At 36.0% G+C, this 20231-nt stretch overlaps 1 protein-coding gene across 7 annotated transcripts in view; it reads right to left on the bottom strand.

Moving 5' to 3' along the window:
* ADK (adenosine kinase) overlaps positions 1-20231 on the bottom strand; it is a 569627-nt gene that overhangs the window by 487942 nt on the left and 61454 nt on the right. For 3 of the 7 annotated variants that reach the window (XR_008698600.1, XR_008698601.1, XR_008698606.1), the window contains exons 4-5: positions 18541-18669; positions 1563-1616 (exon numbers count right to left, since the gene is read on the bottom strand). The exons of 1 other annotated variant lie outside the window; for it this stretch is intronic. Coding sequence is in view for 2 of the 6 variants with exons in the window: in XM_055536393.1 (XP_055392368.1) it covers positions 1563-1616 (54 nt within the window). In the remaining 4 variants the exon portion in view is untranslated. Of the gene's footprint in view, positions 1-1562; positions 1617-4588; positions 4973-18540; positions 18670-20231 lie in introns of those variants that run through there. 3 more of the 7 variants (XM_055536393.1, XM_055536394.1, XR_008698609.1) reach the window with 2 other exon arrangements.

Below are 20231 nucleotides of genomic sequence, written 5' to 3'. Positions count from 1 at the left end.
TCTCTTCAATAAGAGAAAAGGAAGAAAATAATTTGGAAAAGATCCAGGACAGAGTTTTTTTTAAGCAGTTAAAAGTACTCAGAAAAATCATTACTTAACCTTGGGAAGAAAATAAGAGTCTTGAAAAGTACTTGATCTACAGAAAGTTATTCTCCATACACATGGGTACAAATGAAGATTTCATTTAAACTAAACAGCGAGGGACTTGAATTAGATGTCAAACATCAAGGAAACAACCAAGGAAGTCTGTAAAATTCATCAATGTATTTATAAATAGGATAGAACCTTAACTATCACTGAGAGTAAGTGTGGTCTGCACAACACTGTAAGTCAACTATACTTCAATTCTAAAAACATATAATAATAATGCTAATAATGTTAAGTCCAACCTAAAGGTATAGTAAGCCTCAAACTCTTAGCTCTACATTATTACTTATATTAAATACTTGCATAATAATTAATGTTATCAGAACTTTCTTATTGCATGATGGAGAAAAAAAGGTAGACTACTAGAAAAGAGAAGCATATACTTTTTTTTAGCTTCCCTCCTGGAACAATCCTATGATATTGAAAAACAAGGGATGAATTTTTAAAACTACCAAGTCTGTAATTTTTAGCTAAAAACCTCCCAGTTCCTGTAACACAGTAATTTTTTTAGATACTACCATAGGGCAGAAAAACAACAACAGAGATATTCCAAAATCATGTATACAGTTACTTTACCTGAAAGAGGGAATCCTATGAATACTAAAAATTTTTAAAGAAACAAAGTTATATTCACATCTACTATATTAAAGTGTTTTTTTAACCTTGCGCTAAACAAGCTTAAGCATTTAATTTTTCATAAGGTGACAAAATCATGTCTCCACCTTAAGCACAGGGTGGAAGTCAACTGAGCAAGAGCCAAAATTAACAATGACATTCAATACTTTATCTGGGGAAAGAAAACAAAACAACTTATTTCCCAATATGCCCTTAGTCCAGATGATGGGATCAGTTCAGTTCAGGTCAGTCGCTCAGTCGTATCCAACTCTTTGCGGCCACATGAATCGCAGCACGCCAGGCCTCCCTGTCCATCACCAACTCCTGGAGTTCACCCAAACTCATGTGCATCGAGTCAGTGATGCCATCCAGCCATCTCATCCTCTGTCGTCCCCTTCTCCTCCTGCCCCCAATCCCTCCCAGCATCAGGGTCTTTTCCAATGAGTCAACTCTTCTCATGAGGTAAAAGTATGGGAGTTTCAGCCTCAGCATCAGTCCTTCCAATGAACACCCAGGACTGGTCTCCTTTAGGATGGACTGGTTGGATCTCCTTGTAGTCCAAGGGACTCGCAAGATGATGGGATACAATACTATTAAAACATATTTTAATGTCCATGTGGTAACAACTTTGTTAACCTTATGTAGTATAACTTATCCTAATCCTACTAGGATTAAGAACATACTACTGGTTACATCTTTAGATTTTAAAACCTCATGGAATTTTAAAAATCAGATTGTTTACACATCTAATCCACAGACAGAGTCTAAATTATGTATAGCCTAGGGTTTAATGCACTTACAGTTCCTTATGTTTCTCTTCAGCCAAAATCTGGTCATTAGGTTTAAGAGAATACCTGTAACACAGAAACAAAAATATACTGGTCAAATAAACATATGTTTGCCTCATGGACATCTGACTGTAGTCTCTACATACAGCCAGTTGACCCCAAGCAAATAAACACTACTACACTGATAACAGGTCTCTATCTTAATCGATAAAACATGAAAAACATGTGTGAGTTCTTTGATGCTCTATTAGTCACTTCCACCAACACCACCTCAGTAACAAAAGGGAGATGAACTTGACCATGCTTTAAAAATATGAGGTAGCTTCAATATTCTTCTGTAGTGACTCATCTATAATGTTACATTTATCCAGCAGTACAAAATTCAAGAAACTACTCCAAGGTTAAGATTTAATAGTTCATGGGAGAATGGCATTGAAACATGTAAAATATCATGTATGAAATGAGTTGCCAGTCCAGGTTCGATGCACAATACTGGATGCTTGGGGCTGGTGCACTGGGACGACCCAGAGCGATGGAATGGGGAGGGAGGAGGGAGGAGGGTTCAGGATGGGGAACACATGTATACCTGTGGCGGATTCATTTTGATATTTGGCAAAACTAATACAGTTATGTAAAGTTTAAAAATAAAATAAAATTTTAAAAAAAAAGATTTAATAGTTCACAAAACAATACAAAGTTATTCTTTCATTAAATATACAGTAGGGCTAAGAGTCGGACACGACTGAGCGACTTCACTTTCACTTTTCACTTTCATGCATTGGAGAAGGAAATGGCAACCCACTCCAGTGTTCTTGCCTGGAGAATCCCAGGGACAGGGGAGCCTGGTAGGCCACCATCTATGGGGTCACACAGAGTTGAACATAACTGAAGCGACTTAGCAGCAGCAGCAGCAGCAGCAGCAGCAGCAGGGACTTCCCTAGTGATCCAGTGGTTAAGACTCCACGCTTCCAAAGCAGGGAGGAGTGGGTTCCTACTCTGGTCTGGGAGCTAAATTCCCATATGCCATGTTGTACGGCCAAAAGAGGGAAAAAATCAATATATAGTAAACATTTATTATATACCAGACTATGTACTAGGTAATGTAACACAGGAGGAAAAATAAGCTTTGGAATTCTTAACTAAACCATTAACTAGCTTAGTGACCATAGGCAATTCTTTCAACTATAAGTTTCGCTGACTATAAAATAGAGGCTACCATAAATATAAGAATAGGAATATTCCAATATCAAACAGTTCATACTACTAAAGGTCACAGAAATGGACAAACAACAAAGGACAGGTCTGCAATTTCCACTTGTACTCATCCCTTTCCTAAAACTAACTGTCTGACAGCAGAGAGGTCATCTAAATCTCCTTTCTTGCCTCCCCTTCCACACGTGCCTTTATTCACTTTATAAAAAGAATGGCACACATCTTTTCCATCCTGAATGTAACCATACTGCAATGCCTAAGTATAAAAATCTCTGAAGTATTAAACAAGGAATGATTCATAATACTTGGTCTTCAAGGCCTTCTTAAAGTACTACAAACTGACTTTATGGCTTCCTGTTTTACACACTATTACAGTAAACAATGAAGACAGAAATTTAAACTGAGGAATTGGGATAGAATGTTCTATTTTCAGATATATTCAGAAGTTGATTACAATTTTCATTTTAAAAGTTCATCATTTCTAGCCCATGTTCATCATCAGAGAATACATTCCTTTTCAAGGAGAGTTCTATGAAGCAAAGCTAAGAGAGTTTCTAAAAAGGAACAAGAAAGACAAGTCAATTTATTTCTTCCAAGCAACACTCTTTAAACAAGTCTTCTTGGCTTGCATTTACCTGCCAAGGATTAAGTATCAAAGATGGTTGTTACAGGAACATGAATCAAATCAATTTATTTGAACTAAAAAAATGAAGTCAGACTTCTTACACCATGAAAGTAAATCTCATTGGTGTGACAATGAAAGAACAGTTTTGTCAAAAAGGTTTCAAGATAGACAGTGGCTTTAAAATGAATAAATGGTTTTGGTTAAAACATGTTTAAGTCACCTGATAAAAACATCTTATCAAAGAAATATCCTTTTGACATGGGTATATTGAAGTTAACAAGATTTAGCTTTTCTCAATACCGTCTGAACAATGCCTATGAATAAAACACCAACATATAATTACTACTTAATATAATTATATTAAGAAGCTTTAATAAAGCCTTTTTGGTATATTTCCCAGAATTTCAAGTCTTTAATGACTCTAATGACTCTGGCAAGTCAGGTGATTTCTATTCTTTGCTTCCAACAAAACTGAAAAAGGTCTTAATCAAATTATCAGCTGATAGATAAATAAAAATAATTCTGATGATAAATCATTTGACGTTAGAAAAGTTCAAATAATTGAGTAAAAATTTCTGAAACAAAACTGTCCCTTACCATTAAATTAATTATATAAACAGAGTACTCAGAACTTAGATCTCTCAAAAAAAAAAGGGGGGGAAAATAAAACTAATGCTGAACATTGTCTTACTGTAGCACTGGGTATTTTTTATCCACAAAAGGTTCAATTAATTGAAAAAAATTAAAGATCAGCTTTATCCATCTCATTAAAAGATGCATTTCCAAAAACTTCTCATTTTCTTGTTTAATAATGATTTAACATTTAATACATTTATATTGTTTTACTAATTGTATGCTAATTAAAATAGAAAAAAATATTTTAAACTTGACTTCATACATATAGTTGTTCAAAGACATGACAGGGTGATCAATATGCAAAGAAGCCCTGCATGCATAAAAATACATTGCCTTCATAATGCATACATAATATATTATATGCAAAACATAATCCATGCATAAAAAATACATCACAAAAGGATGAAACCTGGTGGGAAAAGCATAATAGAAATACAAATTTAAACAGAGAAAGGAATATAAATTTTTTAATGTTAAGAAAGAAGTTGTTTGTATCTTTTTATAAATGTATAATGAATGGTAGGTATCAAACCACTATGGTATTTAGACTCCAGTAAAAGAATGATTTACCAGTTTTATTTAACATTAAAATATAAAAATCATAAATACTTAAATGAGTGAGGAAGTACTTATCAAAACATTTTCATGGAAGTTAAAAAGTTTGAAACCAGTGAATTTGATGATATCTCTCTCTTAGCAAAGTGCTTGATATATACAAAATAGGAACTCAATCACTATAACTTTCCTTTTTTTTTAACATGTATTGTGTACTTAACAATACTGTGGCACAACATTAAACACCTTTAATATTAGCTCCTTTTTTGGGGGGCCATACCACGAGGCCAGTAGGATCTTAGTTTGCTGACCAGGGATTGAAGCTGTGTCCCCTGAAATGGAAGTAAGGAGTTCCAACCGTTACACCACCAGCGAATTCCCTTTCGTTCTTTCTCTAGATAGTGAAACAGAAATAACAATCATGTCTTGCCCTTATGTGTGTGCTAGTCGCTCAGTCGTGTCCAACTCTTTGTGACCCCATGGACTATAGCCCACCAGGCACCTCTGTCCGTGGGATTTTCCAGGCAAGAATACTGGAGTGGGTTGCCATTCCCTTCTCCAGGGGATCTTCCCAGCCAAGGCATCAAACCCAGGTCTCCTGCATTGCAGGCAGATTCTTTACCCTCTGAGCTACCAGGGAAGCCTGTCTTGCCCTTAGGGATCTCACAATTCAGTAGATAAATCAGAATAAAAGTAACCACTCATAGTGTCATACGTATTGATTTTACAATAAAGTTAAGTACAATATAGAAGAGGGAGTACTGTCTCTTCTGTAAGAGTCAAAAAAAAGGACAGCTTTTATCTGTTGCCCAACTTTCTCTTCCTCTCCCATTTCATCTCTTCTGTGCTCCTTCCCCATAAAAAACCTTTCCTCCTTTTAAAGAATTGTGGTGCTGGAGAAGACTCTTGAGAGTCCCTTGGACAGCAAGATCAAATCACTCAATCCTAAAGGAAATCAACCCTGAATATGCATTGGAAGGACTGATGCTGAAGCTGAAGCTCCAAAACTTCGGACACTTGATGCAAAGAACCAACTCACTGGAAAAGACCCTGATGCTGAGAAAGATTGAGGGCAGGAGGAAAAAGCAGAGACAGAGAAGGAAATGGTTAGATGGCATCATTGACACAATGGATATGAATCTGAGCAAACTCCAGGAGCTAGTGAAAGACAGAGGCCTAGCGCACTGCAATCCATGGAGTCAGACACAACTTAGCGACTGAACAACAACTTTTAAAGTCTCAGGGTAAGAATTTAAAGGGAATAGTGAAGGTAGCCCATAAATAAGATCCATATTATAGGCAAGAAGAAGACAAGGACAGCTTAACTGTGATCAAATCACTCAAAAGACATTCTACTTTGCAGATTCAAGTACATCTTCAGGTCCTCAACAATAAATTTGCAAGATCCATTATTTTTCTTTTTTTATTTTTTAAATTATGAAAGTATGATAACACATCTACAGGAGACTTGGAAAGTATAGAACAAAGTTACATGTAGTTCCACTATATATTACAATTATTTTAAGTAGATAAATTAAGATTTTTTAGTTGGAATTTTAGTATCAAACTCTCAAAAACTAAAAGAATGAATACACAGAAAAGAAGAAGGATAAGTAAATCTGAAAAGTACTATGAACCAAGCCAAAATAATTAAGATTTATATAATTTTCACACAACAGTATGATAAAAATTCTAGTTTCCACAGACTATAAATCAGGAGACACTGGAACATACCCAGGGACATAAAATAAGGTACAAAAATTTCATGGTCTAATACAGTCTATTCTGTTATCATGAGGGATTTATGTTAGAAATCAAAGATATTTGAAAAGAACCCACATATTTTTAAGTACAATGTAGCATTCACCAAGAGAGACCTTTGATTATCCACTGAAAGCCTCAATAAAGTTAAAAGACTGAAAAAACACAGAGGGTTACTACATAGAAGAAAGCATTTAAATGAAAAATTAATGTCAAAATGCAAAATCCATTTTAAACTATTCTACTGGCAGATTAGCTCTCTAATCCCAAACTTTAAAATGTTGAGTCTCTCCTTAGTATTTCTTTCTCTGATACGATTTTCCCCTGCCCCAAGCCAGGTAACTTTCCATCAGATTTCAATAACCTTTATTTTTCTTTGTCTTTGCTGGTTTAGTCAATTTTATCTTCCTTATTTCATCCTTGACTCTTGCACCCTTCTTCTTAAGAACCTGACCTACCACCAAGAGCAGGCCAAACTGCAGGGTTTGAGGACACAGTTATATACTTAAAACACTGCCTCAAATTCATTTTGGAAGGCAAGATATAAATTACAATTATAAATGTAAAAGTAAATATGCCATCAGGTCCACAATCCTTACTAATAAAATGGAGCTACTTCTCAATGAAACATTTCATGTTAATATTTGCTTTTAAAATGTCTGTTTAAATGTGGGATTAAATTAAATGCAGTTCTCTTTCTCATTTAGTGGATCTTGTTCTACCAGCCTAACTTCTGTTGGCAGAACAAAAGATATACAGATTTTTTAATCTCTTATTCCATATTCTCTGAATATTCAATGTTTTAAATTAATAAACTTGAAAGGGAAAATTCAACTTAGTAAGAAGTAGAAAGGAGAGCTATACTTCAACTTTCTACTCTGTCTTCTCCAGAATAATACAACGCATAAACTATTTTTCACTTGAGTTTTGTTTCCTAAGGACAGGATTAAACAGATGTTCTGCTTTTATATCATTTGTTAGATTCAAACATGAACATAGTTCCTAAAAAAGCCAGAGACAGCATAAGGGTACTGTGGTATTTCTCAACCTTTTTTCTACCTGAATTTACCAGAGGGAAAAGACATACACTCCAGTCATCAGGAGATGAGGAAGCAGGATAGAACACAGGCAAGGGCCCTCTCTATCTTGCCTCTAGTCTCCACAAAGTCTGAGTCTTCTGTACAAGACTGAAACAAATATTATTCATTCAAATATGTTATTTCCCTGAAGATTAGCATAACTTAGAACTTAAGGCTCAGAAAGGTCTTTGAAGAGATTGTTAAGCCCAAAAACAGCTCGGTCATAAATGAAATGCCCTACCAATGTCAGATAGTTAATGCCAAGCTAAGACTTGCTATACAGAAGGATGTTAATAAATAGTCCATAAATATTTGCAACTAAGATTGCCTTCTTGAGAATCAAACAAGTAAAATTCTAGAAATCTACAAATATTACCATATAAACCAAAGAACCTTAATGGTATCCTACAAAGTTCTATAAAGTTGACAGAATCAATCAGATAGTGTGGATAGGGCAAGATTTTAAACTTAACATGTTTAAATGGTTCTTGCAACTGAAAACTAAAGGTTGATTAAAACATATGAAGGGAATTCCCTGGCAGTCTAGTGGTTAGGACTTCATGTTCTCACTGCCTGGGGTCTGGGTTCAATCTCTGGTTGGGGCACTAAGATCTCTGCAAGGTGTGCACTTTGGCAAAAAAAATAAAAAAAAAAAAGAAATGTTAGAAAGCACAGAGAACTATATTCAATATCCTATGAGAAACCATAATGGAAAGATTATTTTAAAAAACGACCCAGCAATCCCACTGCTGGGCATACACACCGAGGAAACCAGAAGGGAAAGAGACACGTGTACCCCAGTGTTCATCGCAGCACTGTTTATAATAGCCAGGACATGGAAGCAACCTAGATGTCCATCAGCAGATGAATGGATGAGAAAGCTGTGGTACATATACACAATGGAGTATTACTCAGCCATCAAAAAGAATACATTTGAATCAGTTCTAATGAGGTGGATGAAACTGGAGCCTATTATACAGAGTGAAGTAAGCCAGAAAGAAAAACACCAATACAGTATACTAATGCATATATATGGAATTTAGAAAGATGGTAACGACAACCCTATATGCGAGACAGCAAAAGAGACACAGATGTATAGAACAGTCTTTGGGATTCTGGGGAGGGGGGATGATTTGGGAGAATGGCATTAAAACATGTGTAATATCATATAAGAAACGAATCGCCAGTCTAGGTTCGATGCAGGATACAGGAAGCTTGGGGCTGGTGCACTGGGATGACCCAGAGGGATGGTATGGGGAGGGAGGTGGGAGGGGGGTTCAGGATGGGGAACACGTGTACACCCGTGGCGGATGCATGTTGATATATGGCAAAAACCAATACAATATTGTAAAGTAAAAAAAAAAAAAAGAATATTAAAAAAAGGAAAACTTGAAAATAGGCAAGTACTTAGGTCACAGATATTGTTCTGAGCCCTGAGGATATAGTGATGTACAAAACCAGATGTATTTATTACTTATAGAGATTATAACTATTTTCATGACATTACAGTCTCTTGAGGAGGTAATTATAAATATACAAATCATTCCAATAAATGTAAAAGTTAAAAAAAAATAAAAAAATAAATTTTGTTCTAAAAAAATAAATAAATAAAAATTAAAAACCAATGTATATATATGTACTATTGAATCACTTTGTTGTACCGCAGTAATTAACATAACATTGTACATTAACTATACTTCAATTTAAAAAAATACAAAAAAGACCCATACTAGAAAGGAAGAAAAAGGGGATCAAAAGTGTTAATCTACTAACCAGTAAGGCTGAAATTTAAGAGGCTTGTAGAGAAGGAAATTAAGAGTAAACCACGGAGTTAGAATGCAAAAAATAGCAAAGTTACAACGTTTGTGAAAATAATACTTTAAATTCTCATTAGAAAACTAGATGAGGATTAAAATTCAGCTAGATGAATTCTACCAAAAATTTACAGAAGGGCTAACACCTATCCTACTCAAACTCTTCCAGAAAATTGCAGAGGAAGGTAAACTTCCAAATTCATTCTATGAGGCCACCATCACCAAAACCAAACAAAGACGCTACAAAAAAAAGAAAACTACAGGCCAGTATCACTGATGAACATAGATGCAAAAATCCTTAACAAAATTCTAGCAAACAGAATCCAACAACATATTAATAAGATCATACATCATGACCAAGGCGGGCTTTATCCCAGGGATGCAAGGATTCTTCAACATTTGCAAATCAATCAATGTGATACACCACATTAACAAATTGCAAGATAAAAACCTTATGATTATCACAATAGATGCAGAGAAAGCCTTTGACAAAATTCAACATCCATTTATGATAAAAACCCTCCAGAAAGCAGGCATAGAAGGAATACGCCTCAACATAATAAAAGCCATATATGATAAACCCACAGCAAACATTATCCTCAATGGTGAAAAATTGAAAGCATTTCCCCTAAAGTCAGGAACAAGACAAGGGTACCCACTCTCACCACTACTATTCAACATAGTTCTGGAAGTTTTAGCCACAGCAATCAGAGAAGAAAAAGGAATCCAGATTGGAAAAGAAGAAGTTAAACTCTTCACTGTCTGCAGATGACATGATCCTCTACATAGAAAACCCTAAAGACTTCACCAGAAAATCACTAGAGCCAATCAATGAATATAGTAATGAATAAATAGTAAATAATATAGTAATGAATAAATAGTAAAAAAAATATATATATATATATAGTTTCAGGATATAAAATTAACACACAGAAATCCTTTGCATTCCTTTACACTAACAATGAGAGAACAAAAAGAGAAATTAAGGAAACACCTCCATTCACCATTGCAATGAAAAGAATAAAATACTTAGGAATAAATCTACCTAAAGAAACAAAAGACCTATATATAGAAAACTATAAAACACTGGTGAAAGAAATCAAAGATGACACAAATAGATGGAGAAATATGCCATGTTCATGGATCAGAAGAATCAATATAGTGAAAATGAATATACTACCCAAAGCAATCTATAGATTCAATGCAATCCCTATCTAAAACTAGAACAAATAATTTCACAATTTGTATGGAAATACAAAAAAAACCTCAAATAGCCAAAGCAATCTTGAGAAAGAAGAATGGAACTGGAAGAATCAGCCTGCCTGACTTCAGACTATACTACAAAGCTACAGTCATCAAGACAGTATGGTACTGGCACAAAGACAGAAATATAGATCAATGGAACAAAATAGAAAGCCCAGAGATAAATCCACACACCTATGGACACCTTATCTTTGACAAAGGAGGCAAGAATATACAATGGAGAAAAGACAATCTCTTTAACATGTGGCGCTCGGAAAACTGGTCAACCACTTGTAAAAGAATGAAACTAGAACACTTTCTAACACCATACACAAAAATAAACTCAAAATAGATTAAAGATCTAAACATAAGACCAGAAACTATAAAACTCCTAGAGGAAAACATAGGCAAAACACTCTCCGACATAAATCACAGCAGGATGCTCTATGACCCACCTCCCAGAGTAATGGAAATAAAAGCAAAAATAAACATATGGGACCTAATTAAACTTAAAAGCTTTTGCACAACAAAGGAAACTATAAGCAAGGTGAAAAGGCAGCCTTCAGAATGGGAGAAAATAATAGCAAACAAAGCAACTGACAAAGAATTAATCTCAAAAATATACAAACAGCTCCTTCAGGTCAATTCCAGAAAAATAAACGACCCAATCAAAAAATGGGCCAAACAACTAAACAGACATTTCTCCAAAGAAGACATACAGATGGCTAACAAACACATGAAAAGATGCTCAACATCACTCATGATCAGAGAAACACAAATCAAAACCACAATGAGGTACCATCTCATACCAGTCAGAATGGCTGCTATCAAAAAGTCTACAAACAATAATTGCTGGAGAGGGTGCAGAGAAAAGTGACCCCTCTTACATTGTTGGTGGGAATGCAAACTAGTACAGCCACTATGGAGCACAGTGTGGAGATTCCTTAAAAAACTGGAAATAGAGCTGCCATATGGCCCAGCAATCCCACTGCTGGGCATACACACTGAGCAAACCGGAATTGAAAGAGACACGTGTACCCCAATGTTCATCGCAGCACTGTTTACAATAGCCAGGACATAGAAGCAACCTAGATGTCCATCAGCAGACAAATGGATAAGAAAGCTGTGGTACATATACACAATGAAATATTATGCAGGTATTAAAAAGAATGCATACGAATCAGTTCTAATGAGGTGGATGAAACTGGAGCCTATTATACAGAATGAAGTAAGTTAGAAAGAAAAACATCAATACGGTATATTAACTCATATATACGGAATTTAGAAAGATGGTAACGATTACCCTATATGCAAGACAGCAAAAGAGACAGAGATGTAAAGAACAGACTTTTGGACTCTGTGGGAGAAGGCAAGGGTGGGATGATTTGAGAGAATAGCATTGAAACATGTATATTATCATATGTGAAATGGATCACCAGTCCAGGTTCAATGCATGAGACAGGGTGCTTTAGGGCTGGGGCACTGGGATGACGCTGAGGGATGGGATGGGGAGGGATGTGGGAGGGGGGTTCAGGATGGGGAACACATGTACACCCATGGCTGATTCATGTCAATGTATGGCAAAAACCACTAGAATACTGTAAAGTAATTAGCCTCCAATTAAAATAAATTTATTTTTTTAATAAATAAATAAAATTCAGCTAGAGAAAACAGGAGGAAAAATAATAAAGCTACATTTAAGTCTCAACACAGAAATATACTCTTTGTATTTTAAAAACATCACTGATAATTATTCATAATGACTAGCTAGATATTTTCATTAAAGGAAATTTTTAACATTTGGTACTTGTAAGATATCACCACGTGGCTCTTGAACCACTTCAACAAAGCTAGCCAACTTTGTATCACACTTTCAATATACTTCTAAGTACATTTTAATCTGGCTTCTGTCCCTCTCTATCTTTCCATTGTGATTTACTTAGCTGAGGTCACCATTGATATTGTACTGCTAAATCCAGTGGACTCCCTGTAGGTTTTATATTACCAATCTGTTACATCTGATACTATTCACTACTCTGTCATACAAGCTCACTATTCTTTGTGAGACCTGGTCTTAGTTCTCCCAATAAAAGTTCACCATCTCCTTCTGTAACTCATCTACCCATTCCATTAAATGCTTTATCCTCCACCCCACTTCTCTTTTTATTTCATGTCTTTCCTCTAGAAGGGCTTATCTATTAGTTGCTTTAAACACTACCTATGGGAGAAGGAAATGACAATCCACTCCAGTATTCTTGCCTGGGAAATACCATGGACAGAGGAGCCTGGTGGGCTACAGTTCACAGGGTCACCAAGAGTGGGAGACAACTAAAGCGACATAGATGCAGGCTCTAGCTGTGCCTCTCTCACGGGACTTAGGCCTTCTGACCAGTATTAAACTAATTTTTGGAGGTATCAAAAAAAATTAACACTGCCTATATAATGATGGTGGTATTGGTGGTGATAATGAGGATGATAATGGTAATAACAGGTAACATTTATTGAATGGCATTAGGTCAAAGTACAATTAAATATACCCTTTATTTATTATATGTCTCTCCCACCGTGAATCCTCTACCAACCAGACACATAAATCACAGACGCTCCTAAATATGCCCATCTAGATAACATATATTTATCTCATCCATGAACAAACCTGAACCCAATCTCTTCATCACCTCTAACATGTCCTTCCTCCCGTACTCCCTAATTCAGTTACAAATAACAACATCTAGTCATTCACCAAAACTAAACATTGGAACATCACTCCTGACTCCTTTGCTCTTTTCATTAAATCAATCAAATCTTACCTTTATAACACTGTATTATTGAACTTTCTCCTGACCATTTTCTAACTATAATGATTAGGTCACCATCTCTCAACACGTCTATCACTACAGCCTCCTCTAATTTATTCCCTCAAACCCCCTGATCTACTGCAGACACAGTGATTTATAGAATTCTAAACATGAATCTGACCATGTCATCCCCTTGCTTATTAACTCCCTGAAGTCGTCTCCACTGTCTGTAACTGAGATGTGAGACACATTCCAAGCTCCTCAGCAGCCAATAATATCAGCTAGCATTTGGCAAATACATAAATTATCTTGTTCAATCTTCATATTATAATATGCCTACTATTAGGCTGGTGTAAAAATAATTATGGTTTTGCACTGCGGAACTCTGTCGTTTGATACTGGAATACACCTTAAGGTGGTTATGTTATACATCATTTTAATGCACATTTCTCATTTCATGTTTTTTGGGAAGCAACTTATTCAATTCAGTTCAGTTCAGTTGCTCAGTCGCGTCCGACTCTTTGCAACCCCATGAACTGCAGCACACCAGGCCTCCCTGTCCATCACCAACTCCTGGAGTTAGCTCAAACTCACGTCCATTGAGTCGGTGATGCCATCCAGCCATCTCATCCTCTGTCATCCCCTTCTCCTCCTGCCCACAATCCCTCCCAGCATCAGAGTCTTTTCCAATGAGTCAGCTCTTCACATGAGGTGGCCAAAGTACTGGAGTTTCAGCTTTAGCATCATTCCTTCCAAAGAACACCCAGGACCGATCTCCTTTAGAATGGACTGGTTGGATCTCTGTGCAGTCCAAGGGACTCTCAAGAGTCTTCTCCAACACCACAGTTCAAAAGCATCAATTCTTCGGCACTCAGCTTTCTTCACAGTCCAACTCTCACATCCACACATGACCACTGGAAAAACCACAGCCTTGACTAGATGGACCTTTGTTGGTAAAGTAACATCTCTGCTTTTGAATCTAGGTTGGTCATAACTTTCCTTCCAAGGAGTAAGCGTCTTTTAATTTCATGGTTGCAATCACCATCTGCAGTGATTTGAGAGCCCAGAAAAATTAAGTCTGATACTGTTTCCACTGTTTCCCCATCTATCTGCCATGAAGTGATGGGACCAGATGCCATGATCTTAGTTTTCTGAATGTTGAGCTTTAAGCCAACTCTCTCACTCTCCTCTTTCACTTTCATCAAGAGGCTCTTCAGTTCCTCTTCACTTTCTGCCTTACTGTTTAATTTACGTTTATTTTAGACTAGGGAAATGATGTTAGACAAAAAGCAAATTTGAGCAATTTTCTTATTCAAGTTCAAAATGAGTCATAAAAGCAGCAGAGACAACTCCCAACATCAACAACACTTTTTGGCCCAGGAACTGCTAACCAACATAGAGCACGTGGTGGTTCAAAAAGCCTTGAAGGTGACTAGCATAGTGGCTGGCCACTGGAAGCTGACAACGACCAGTTGAGAGGATCGTGGAAGCTGATCCTCTTACAGCTACTTGAGAAGTTGCCACAGAGCTCAATGTCAACCATTTACACTACAGCAATAAACAAGCTTATCTCTCATTAACAAAAGTGTGTTGACTGTAATGGCTCCTATTTTGATTAATAAAGCTGTGTCTGAGCCTAGTTATAATGATTTAAAATTCATGGTCCAAAACCACAATTACGTTTGCACCAGCCTAATATAACCCATGTGTTGAAAAGCAGAGACATTACTCAGCTGACAAAGGTCCATAGAGTCAGGGCTATGGTCTTCCCAGTGGTCACGCATGGTGTGAGAGTTGGACCGTAAAGAAGGCAGGATGCCAAAGAATTGATGCCTTCAAAATGTGGTGTTGGAAAAGACTTCTCAAAGTCCCTTGGATAGCAAGGAGATCAAACCAGTCAATCTTAAGGGAAATCAACCCTGAATACTCATTGGAGTACTACTTCCAATAATTCATTGGAAGGACTGATGCTGAAGCTGAAGCTCCAGTATTTTGGTCATCTGATGTGAGCAGCCAACTCACTGGAAAAGTCCGTGATGCTAGGAAAGATTGAGGGCAGAAGGAAAAGAGGATATCAGAGGATGAGATGGCTGGATGGCAGCACCGATGCAATGGACATGAACTTGGGCAAACTTCAGGAAATGGTGAGGGACAGGGAGGCCTGGCGTGCTGCAGTCCATGGGGTCGCCAAGAATTGGACACAACTGGGCAACTGAACAACAACAACAAATATAGTATTCCTATTTTATTTACAAGGAAACTGAGCTTCCACGGATTGTCACACAACTACAAGTTGTTCCAGAGCACAATTTTAACCTGTACATTAAGATTACCTTGTGCCTCTGTGCTCTGTCACTCAGTCATGTTCAACTCTGCAACCCCATGGACTACAGACCACCAAGTTCCTCTGTCCATGGAATTTTCCAGGCTAGAATGCTGGAGAAGGTTGCTATTTCCTACTCCAGGGGATCTTCCTGACCCAGGGATCGAACTTGCATCTCTATGTCTCCTGCACTGGCAGGCAGATTCTTTACCACTGTGCCATCTTACCTTACCTTATACTTAACCAAATTCTATAACGCTACAGTAATGAGTTGATTTCTTTCTACATTTGTTTCCTCAATTACACTACTAGCTGCTTAAAGAAAAGAAATTTATTTGGCAAAAGCTGACCACAAAGTTGATGCTCCAAAAAATATGTACTGAGCTCAAATGAACTGCTAAAAATGAATCTATTCTTAGGTAAGTCTTAAGAGTACCATTTTCCTCAATATTCAAAATCAGATCTAAATATCAGAGAAGCCATAAGGAATACAATCTTATAATATCTGGGGCAAAATGAGGTCTTCATAAATGAGTCTGTGTTCCTTTAGCATCCGTATTATAGGTCTTATTTGAAGAAGCTCCAGAGCAACTCAAAATCAGTTACTTAATATGAAATAATATAAAGATTCAGAATCAAATATCAGTTTATTTCAAATTCTAAGAATATAGAATTCATTTTTTTTTTAATCAAAATGGCCAAGATCATCTTTCTTTTAATGAAAAGCAAAGGTAACTGGGCTAAAGGAAATATTCAAAATTCAGCAGCATTTCCAAATACCAGCAATAATCTAAAAAAGTTAATGGATTTCCCTGGTGGTCAAGTGGTTAAGAATCTGCCTGCCAATGCAGGGGACACAGGTTCGATACCTGGTCCAGGAATATTCCACATGCCACAGAGTAACTAAGCCTCCGAGCTGCAACTACTGAGGTCACGCACCAGACGAAGCCCATGAGCTCCCATGCTCTGCAACAAGAGAGGCCCCGGCAGTGAGAAGCCTGCAGACACAACTATAGAGCAGCCCCGCCCGCTGCAGCTACAGAAAGCCCACACGCAGCAAGGAAGACCCAGCACAGCCAAAGATAAATACATAACTTTTTTTAAAAAGACTCAGTATAAAGCTTTACCAGCAAAACAACTACAGGGCTATATAAGTTCAAGGACAGAAAGAAAAAACACTGAGAAGCTAGAAACCAAACTATAGATAAATTTTAAAATCGGCATTGCAGATCAGTGCGGAAAGGTAGACTATTCACAATACAGTAATATAATAATTGATTCCCTATAAGGAAAACTTTTAAAAACCAGATCCTTACCTTACATCATATACAAAAATCAACTTAGGATCAATTAAAGACCTAAATATACAAAGCATAATGATATGACTTGCAGAAGAAAATATTGCAAAATAGCTATATATAGATTTAACTACAAAAATGTCAGAGCATCTCACCATTAGTTTTAAACAAAACAATGATAGCTTTTAACCTTATATACAGTCTTACTGGACACTCCAAATGTTTCACCTTTAAACTAATATACACTCATTTATTAAAGTAATTCATCATAAATTACACAATGATTCACCTATAAATTGCTGACGCTAAATAATCAGCACTGAAATTTATGACCAACTATTATTACTCTTAGTACTTTTAGAGCAAACATTAAGTAATACCTTTCATTTTTGTTTACATTAATCAAGATTTACCTAAGGTTCGTATCATTACTAAGGATTTATATCCATGAGAGAAACATATTTCCTGAACTACTCTAGCTTCCCTTTTTAAAACTGAGTATTTTCACTGCAAATGATGATTTTTACTTCCAATTACCATTTCATTAATTCTCTCCTTTCTCTTACTTCTGTGGGTATTTATCTGGTGTCAGGGAAAATTAAGGCAAATCTGTCTTATAAATTCCTTCCCTCTGTTTTCCATCCCTATTTATACATTCCTTTTCCTTTACTCTCCATAATTACACCAACATCCATCTGGAAGTATTTATATGTACCGTATTTCCTCCTCTCCTCACACCCACTGTGTCTCTTCAAGATGCTGGAAAAGATTATTTTCAATAGTCTACTTCCTATAACAAGTGTTCCTACTTAATTTCAGTTATAATATTTACATCAAATAATTACATCAAAACTAACTTAATTTTGCTTTTCTTTTAATTAGATAAAGATCCTAATTATTTCTTATACAAGGGAACACCAGCTTTATAATCTTCAAGTAAAGAACAGAAACTCTAGAAGAAATTTAATTTTTGAATATCAAATAATTATCTAGTTGATATTTCCAAATCATGGCAATGCTTGCTCTATTCTGGAAACAGGTCAATTGGAGGCAACATACCATCCTCCCAACACAGAACTTCATTGTTTTCAAAGCTCAGCCAAAAAGAGAATTCTGGAGTCTTTCTGTTTTTGTTGTTCTTTTTTTTTTTTTTTTTTTTGCTTTTTTAAAAATTAATTTATTTCTTTTAATTGGAGGCTAATTACAATACAAAGAAATTATTAATATACTGATAAACTAATTAAAACTGAACGTTAACAATGTTTAGAGCAAATAACTCACATCTTTCTCATCTACACTATATCTATAATTAAAGGAAAACAGAATTTCATTAACACTATGAGCCTTTACGTATATACTTATTTACACTCCAAAAATCTGGATGTATAATTGAGTTTTTCAATTTCAAATTAATACTTCCAGAGTAAGATAGCAGAAAATATAGAATACAGGTTTACAATTAAAACAAGCATGTATTTCAAATTACTGCACAATACCTGATACATTTTTTGGTCATGAACAAATGTCTTAAGCTCTGTTATTTTTTATGAGGATAACTACCTCATGAAGTTGTCATGAGGACAAAACTAATATTATATAAAAAATGTACCTAATACACACTGAATAAATGCTTCATGGCCAACTTACCCTTGAAAGTTTTTCAGATGGATTCTCTATGGCCCTTCTTTAGATCCAACCCTTTGTGTACACCAGTCCAAAGTACAAAGACCACTGGAATATGATGGTTCTTGTTCTTTAAAAAACTGCACTGAAAAACTTGACAAACATAGCACATGAAAAATGTATCTTCACAGAAATATATGTGAAGAAAATACCAATTCCCTCATTAGCTTTCAACACTGAACACAAAAGTCCACTTTAAAAAAGGCCTTTTATAAAATTTTTCTCAGTCAGATGCTATCTACCAAGTTGCCTAACATATATCCAGCACTGTGCTAAGAGTCATGTAAGAAAAAGGTATTGTGCAGTTCCTTTGCACCAAGAGCTTAGCGCATACAGAAAAAATTTACTAAGATACTTTTCTTAATTGTCTCTCTCCCCAGCAATGTTTATAAATGCTGCATGTGAGGTATATGCTATAGGTATTTAATTATAAACCTATACAACAGAAAAAATATTGAGCTTCCTCTCAAGAAATGAGAAAGCAGAAGACAGTAATGAGAGTCAAGAAAGTCAAAGGAAATCATAAATTAAAGGAAAAAAAAACCTCTCATTAAAACCACCACTTGTTTGACAAACTGTAAGTTGAGATCATCACATAAATTATACAAACTGCTAAACAGTTAAAGCAAAAGATAAGATCAGCAATCAAGAAAAGATCTGAACTAAAAGAAAATAAGAAATTCATTTTTATTAATCCAGAGATTTCTCTGACAAAGAAACCAGGCTTACCCATTTTGAATCCCCCAAATCTGGTATGTAGTTGTTAATTCTTAGTTTATACAATGGGTTTAAATTACTGATAATTTAATAATCTAGTTAAAAAATAAAGGTAGTGAGTGTGGCATGGTAGAAAAAGAAACAAACAGGGTCAGGACATACAGATTCCATCTCAGGCTTGCACTGCTAACTATAATCAACAGCAAAAGCAGTAACTTCACTGAGACTGTTCCTTTGCTGTAAAATGAATATAGAGATTTAAATTATCTCCAAAGTCCAGTTTGTCTCAAAATTCCTGTGATTGTATATGTCCTGCTACAGTACATACAGTAACAGTGAAATACACACAGTCATACCCCTGGAACTTCCACTTAAATATGGCAGAAAGAGTATCTACTCTTCCATCTAAGACTGTTAAAATGATGACAAAGGCACACACACACACAAAAGCAAACATCTATGGGATCAAAAATAATATAAAAGAAGCAACTAAGCAGTACTGGCCAAAAGGTTTCCACAAATTTTCAGAAAAAGGAAAACAGATGAGGAACGCAGCAGTGCTAAAGAAACGAAAATCTCAGTTACAACTGAAAGAAGCTGCTTATGATAAGCAAGCCTAGTCCATCTGCAGAAACCCTAATCTCAGAAGATACACATAAGACATGGAGCCACAAGTTACACATAAGACATGGAGCCACAAGTAAGGGAATGAACTACTACCATCTCACCATCAAAACCTACAATTCCTAAAATAGAGATAAATTACCAGTTTATTCCCTCAAGAAACCAAAAAGAAGCATCTCTGAATGAACGACAAAAGGCAAAGCAGAGGAAGTAAAGAGGGACAGGTGAAACTGCTGACTTAATTACGGTACCCCTCTCACTGGCCAACTCAGAATAAAGCAGCCAGGCTGAAACCTTCAGAAAGCAAAATGCAA

The sequence above is a fragment of the Bubalus kerabau genome, chromosome 1, assembly GCF_029407905.1.
Source record: "Bubalus kerabau isolate K-KA32 ecotype Philippines breed swamp buffalo chromosome 1, PCC_UOA_SB_1v2, whole genome shotgun sequence".
NCBI lineage: Eukaryota > Metazoa > Chordata > Mammalia > Artiodactyla > Bovidae > Bubalus > Bubalus kerabau.
Note: the sequence above shows the minus strand (reverse complement) of the source record. Positions and strands in the feature narration are given on the sequence as shown.